The sequence below is a fragment of the Carassius gibelio genome, chromosome A16 (genome assembly GCF_023724105.1).
Source record: "Carassius gibelio isolate Cgi1373 ecotype wild population from Czech Republic chromosome A16, carGib1.2-hapl.c, whole genome shotgun sequence".
Taxonomy (NCBI): domain Eukaryota; kingdom Metazoa; phylum Chordata; class Actinopteri; order Cypriniformes; family Cyprinidae; genus Carassius; species Carassius gibelio.
The window spans coordinates 18,064,701-18,071,268 of NC_068386.1; the positions used below are offsets into that span (position 1 = coordinate 18,064,701).

At 36.7% G+C, this 6,568-nt stretch overlaps 1 protein-coding gene across 2 annotated transcripts; it reads left to right on the top strand.

Moving 5' to 3' along the window:
• Positions 1-3,309: 3,309 nt before the first annotated feature.
• LOC128031032 (twist-related protein-like) lies at positions 3,310-5,006 on the top strand. 2 transcript variants are annotated; one of them, XM_052619221.1, is made up of 2 exons: positions 3,310-4,028; positions 4,508-5,006. In XM_052619221.1, the coding sequence occupies exon 1, from the start codon at positions 3,482-3,484 to the stop codon at positions 3,989-3,991; it is 510 nt and encodes a 169-aa protein (XP_052475181.1). In that variant the 5' UTR covers positions 3,310-3,481; the 3' UTR covers positions 3,992-4,028; positions 4,508-5,006. The 2 variants fall into 2 exon arrangements, with proteins under 2 accessions (XP_052475181.1, XP_052475182.1); XM_052619222.1 differs by having other exon boundaries at positions 3,310-3,843.
• The last annotated feature ends 1,562 nt before the right edge of the window (positions 5,007-6,568 follow it).

Below are 6,568 nucleotides of genomic sequence, written 5' to 3' on the forward strand. Positions count from 1 at the left end.
TAAATAGCGACAGTCACTCACATGAGTTTTTGGCTTTTGATTTCCTTTAACTATCAGCGAGTTGAAAATCACATATTGTGTGTGACTGCACTATGTGATTTTAGGCCAGATTTTTCCTACCCCACTGTTTTCTGGAGACACCTGACAAAAACACATAATCCTAGGCAAATCGGTGTGAATTATCAAAGCAATCTGAGAGAAGCATCTATGCATCTCCAGTGCTCCCCAAAACTCTGCAGGCTAAATATTTGGACCTATCTGTGATTCTGAGTCTGGCAGTGTGAATGTCTTTTGACTTAAAGGAACATTGGATGACGACCTACAGTCATAATCTGTACAGTGTAATATGTGACACTCACTTGCCATTCCATCATGAAATGTGCAAACCACAGCAACTTCACGACCTAGAACAGTCACAGAGTGTGAAAGGAACAGCGATCCAATAAGTTAATTAAAAAAATAAAATACTTTTGTAGTGTATCGGTTAACTCTTCTATTCAAGAGTCTCCATTAAAAGATTAATTACCAGGCCACTTAAAAGAGTCATTTGCTTGTAAATTCACCTACAGTGGCTGTGCTGTGTTTGTATTTTGTTTGAATTTCACAAGGACAATTAGCAAGATATCCTGTCATTATTTTGCAGTACGTCTATTTTAAAAAATGTTGTGGCACTGGTGATTCAAAAGCTGTGCCTGAAACAGCCTTTATGGAGCACAGTAGAATTACTTTTGGCTTCTTTTCACTCTTGGCCTCTTTTTCATTCTGACATTGTGAACATATTTATATTTTAAACTGCTCTCTTAATAGCTGATTTTGCTTGGCTCATGTCTCAGTATTCCACCAAGACAAATGCAAACTCAAAACCGCCATGTGCCACTTCTCTGTTACTCATCCAGCCACATCCAAACCAGCACAGCAGTCCACACTGAAAACACTCATTCATAGTCCAGTCCTCAGATCACGCTATATTCTTCCTCACCTCTCTAATTTTCACTATTTTGGGGGGCCAGACAGGTCCTATCAGGATTCTGTATGATATCTGGAGTCTGCCTCTCATCGTGACGTTAGTTCATTTGAGGGCCTTAATATAATGAGAATAAACTGCTAACCCAAACCCTCCAGCAAACAGCTCTCCAGCACCTGAAGAAAAGATGTTTAAAAAAAAGAAATGAATGTTTTCACCCACTGACTGACTTTATTTTGGTTTCTTAAGCCATATAATCCTCAAAAATGTTGTAAAAATCTGCTCAGTTAACATTTATCTGTTTGCCTTTCTGTTTTTGTAACTCTCCATTATCTATCTTTCTATCTATCAGTCTACTGCTCAGAATATCCCACCTAGAAATTATCTACAGGCCTGGTTGTCTTTTCAAGTATAGCCTTCAATGTTAAATGGTAGAACAACTTGGTGGCAAATCATGAGAAAGTTACTGATATGGCAATGAGCCTTCAACATTTTGCCTTCCCTTCAAGAACATTCGCTGATGAGGAAGTAGTGAATATGAGAACAATCAATAAGGCAAGCATATAGTACAACATTGCTGGCTTGTTTCACCGCTTGACATGAGTGAAAGCCCGCAGAGACAAGATTGTTCGTTTCACAGTACTGCTACATGATAATGCAGTTATTAGAGGCTTCAGTGATGTGCTTTAGTTTTAGAGCAGTGCTGGATCCGGCCTTGCACTCTGTGCAGAGGGAGGAGCTGTAAAATATCAGATTCTAGGACTCTATTTTTGAGTCAGAGCATGAATCATCATCACATACTTAGTATGAGTCAAAATCCTCACTCACTCAGCAGTCCTGCACAGGGAAATCGATTATATGCCACGTGTGTGGCATTAGATGTACCCTGTATAATGTGAACCCAGGACTTGTCTTTTAAGAGACATGAGGAGCTGAAACAGGACTGCACAAACATTGGACTGAGCCAAACCAAAATCCCCTAACGTGTTTATCAATCCCCTTCCCAAGCTGCAGAAAATTGTGCAACATCTTTAAACTATGCAAGAGGTGAATATTGGACATTACCAAGATAATTGGTATGGCTTTAGCACAAATGTTATAGCATTATCTGCTGGTTGCTAAAAGACCTTCAGATATACTAGAATGATGATGTCCCTGGATTGGAACATGAAGCATCACAGGTTGTGAGACAAGAGAGACAAGTGTTTCTTCTTTGTCGTGAGATCTGCATGTTCTACATGTGAGGAATTGAAATTATTACTCTAAGGTGAGATGGAAAAGTGTAAACTGTAAATGTTAAAAGTTGTATTGGGTACATAGTCTTCCAGATCAGTATGGATTTCTGATGGATTTCAAGATACGTTGTGTTATATCTGATGTAGTTCACTGCCAAGCACTTGTAACGCTCGTATTACGAATTTGGAATGTAAAAAAAAAAAAAAAAACCTACAACCAGAATATCACGACCCCTGGTGGAAAACGTTAATGAGTTCACTTTTTATAAACAAAACTATAAAATTACAAATCTGTGCAGCGTTACGGTGGACGTTATTTTATTGATGTGTTAAAAGTATATAGATTCTGATCATTTACGCTTGACATGTTTAGGTTGTATGTCTTGGTTTGGGTTATGCATTGTTCTTCCAAGTAAAAGTCTGTCACAATCAAGATTATGTAATCTATAACTCATGGAAATTACTGTATATACAATATATATATATATATATATATATATATATATATATATATATATATATATATATATATATATATATATATATATATATATTTTTTTTTTTTTTTTTTTTTTTTTTTTTTTTTTTTTAGATGTGGTATTTTCAGACATACTTATACATGTATAATTCCTAAACACATATCAAGCTGAACCTGACAGACCAGACACATCTTCGTCTTGTTATTGCCTGCATTGTATTCGTCAGGCGTGAGTTTAGCCTAGTTATGTTTCTCAGTGGTTTCTCATTCTTTTTGAATTTTGGATTTTCGTCTCAAAGACCAAATGTTGTGGTCACTGTGAATTTGAGTTCTAAAACAATATGTTCGTGTGATGAAATAACCAATAACCGAATGAGGTTATAATTACACAGGAAATGCCGAGTTGATTCTAAAATGTACTGACTGTACATTGTTTTAACATCTAATCAAAGCACAACAAATCATTTGTCTTTCTTTTCTTTTTTTTTTTTCTTTTTCTTTTTCTATTCCCCAAAGAACTGTCAGACTTGTCAAGGAAAATATCTTGAGTTTAAAAGAAAAGTTTCCCCCACCCTCTTTCTCGCGTCTTAAGCCTTCTTGGCCAATCATCTCTCTTCTCACAAACACTTAACCAGACTATAAGAGCTCCCCAACTTTTGTCCTTTCAACCTAACTTAAAGTCGCTTGGAATCCCGGATACCTAGTTATTTCCTCCACAATTTACAACGCACGCTTGGAATTGTATTTCACCCTCATGAGGGAATAGCGTCTTGTTCGCAGGCGCTTTCAGCAGACTTGAACGAGATGCCCGAAGAGCCCGCGCGAGACTCCTCCAGTTCCCCCGTGTCTCCTGCGGATAGCCTCAGCAACAGCGACGGAGAGGCCGACATACCACCGAAGAGGTGCGGAAGGAAAAGACGGTCGACTAGGAAAAACGGAGAGGATTCCGATAGCTCGACCCTTGGGAAAAGGGGGAAAAAGTCTAGCAACAGCAGCAACAGCCCTCAGTCTTTTGAGGAGCTGCAGACGCAGCGCGTGATGGCGAACGTGCGCGAGCGGCAGAGGACGCAGTCGCTCAACGATGCGTTTGCGGCGCTGCGCAAAATCATCCCCACTTTACCCTCCGACAAACTGAGCAAAATACAGACGCTAAAACTCGCCGCCAGGTACATCGATTTTCTCTGTCAGGTTCTACAGAGTGACGAGCTGGACTCCAAGATGGCAAGTTGTAGTTATGTTGCTCACGAGCGTTTGAGCTACGCGTTCTCGGTTTGGAGGATGGAGGGGGCTTGGTCCATGTCTGCATCTCACTAGTGTGCAGGGAAACTTTTTGTTTGTTTGTTTTCAGATGGTACGCTTTCACAACATCTTTCGTCTTTAATGATGTATTAATGTAAAAATTTGAGTAAGATCTCGCAAAACATTTACTTCGTTCTTCACGTTTACGCACACGTTGTAAAGCCAACAACTGTTGCATGTGTTTCAGATCGTCTGGATTTGTATACTTTCAGCATGGCTTGTTATTTTTATTTATTTATTTATTTTTGACAATGCCTCTCTCTTTTGATATAGTTATTGAGCAAATAAATAAAAATAAATAATTAATATTGGTCAAAATGTAGCTTAACTCTTGCTAAACAGCTATTACATGTAATGTAACTGAATTGTTTAGAAATGCGGCCTATTGTAGTACAAATTTTCAACAGTCGAATACAATTATTATTATTATTATTATTATTATTATTATTTTCTCAAAACAAATATGTTACTGTAAATAATGTTTTGCTTGTCGCAAACATTGTCCCGCCTAAACCATGTTGTTATTCGCAGGTGAAAGCCAAGAGCTTGGAAAACACGAGGAGCAATGCGCCGGCACAGTGATAGATTCCTTTATAATCTTGGGGAAAACTGCAAATGTTCCAAAAGAGGTCATGGCTATTATCGGGAGAAGGCCACGGACAGGGAATTGTTGCGCGTGCGCTGCATACGGACTTCCTCGAGAGAGTTATTATTGACGACGAATGTTAGAAATGTGTGCATATGCATGTCTTTTATTTTTGTTTGTTTCTTAAGACTCAGCTGTGCAATGCTTTCTTGGAGAAAGTGAAATTGCATCGCAAGGACTGTCGATGAGAAGATGGGGAATGATGCCTCTAGTTCGAATCCTGTGCAAAATATAAAGTTTTAATACATTTTTATTTATTTATTGATGACACACTTTTTGAAATGAAGGCAAATGTTTCCTGTGTCGAAATGCATTCTTATTTTTTGTTACTTTTGTAAATAAATGCGTATTTCTGTAATAAAGATGAATAACTTTTAAGACATATTTTACGTTAGCATTAAAATCCATTCACTTTATTCGTGTGTACGATTTAGGAATATTAAGTAAAGATTTAGAAGAAACTTAGTTTAGCCTTATTATGACAATTGATTTCAATAGTTATATCTAAAAATAATAATAATACGAATAATTGCATGAGTTGGTTAACAGGCCAAGAGTTTAGAGACGAAAATACATATAATGAAATTGAAACTAGAAAGAAAAAGAAAAAAAAAATGAGCAAGTCATCGTTTCAGTACTTTCAGTAAAAAAAAAAAAAAAAAAAAAAAGGTAAAGGAAAAGGTGTCAGTATTTAACAGTACAATACACATTTGTTTAATTCATTTAATACAGTATGCAAAATGTTATAGTACAAGAGAAAAAAAATGGTCCGTTATGACATTAGAATAGGTACATTATAGATGAAATTGCATTATTTAAAATAGTCTCGATTGCATGAAATATCGAGTTTTATTCAGATAGGTCTGGGTGATTCTGACTTTTATGATTTAGTTGGCTGACATTCATCTAAAATGTATTTATAGACGTATATGGGTTCAACAATATGTAATGTTAGTTCATGGGGGGCGGGGTACAAAAAGAAGGAGGAGGGGGAGAGGGAACATGACAAGAAAACAGGTTTATAATCATAGCATGTACTTAAAAAACACAGTAATATATACTGTAAAAAACACCATCCATATATATATATATATATATATATATATATATATATATATATATATATATATATATATATATATATATATATATATATATATTGCAGTTGCACACAGAGCTCCCCAAATGCACACGTGCGTCACAGGGTCAAACCCCAAGGGATTGCAATGGATGCATATAGCCAGAGGCTGCTCCAAAAATACTGTGTCAGGGGGAAAAGACAGTGCTACACATTGCTTTTGTCTGTTTGTTTTGCTATTGTCCAGTTTTGTTCATTTTCAAAAATAATTGCATTGAATTTTATAAAAGTACATATAATTTTCTAGATAAAATCAAAGGATTAATTTCCTTGATTAAAAGCCTTAAATGCGTTTTGTCTTGCTATGACTACGAAAGGCCTATGGGATTTGTTTGCTACGTTCGTGTAGCCTATTGAACCACACATATATCGTCAATTGCGTTTAGTTTTATGTGAAGTCTGGGGAAGTATTTTGGAATCATGGAATATTAAAATAAAAGCACGTGCACGTTTGAAGGTGTGTAATTGGGTTTTGAGGCATGTGCGGAATTCCCAGATGTCTATGAAATTTAAGCTGCCTCCAGCAGGACATGAAAAGGTGGGGTGTATGAAGCTGCCCTGTATGCTGAGCAACTGTAATGTCAACCTAAATAAAATTCCCCTCGACGTCCATACAAACAAATTGCAAATGTAGTTTTTTAACGAATAATTTATGGTGGGTAACTCTTCTAATCGCTCTAATATTGGTTTAAATAATAATACACATTTCCCGTTTTTACACAAACAACATGAAGATCCAAGTGAACTAAAGGAGAAAACTGGACCAAAGTTTGAGTTCATTTCCACTTGTAAGGCATTTGGCAGATGG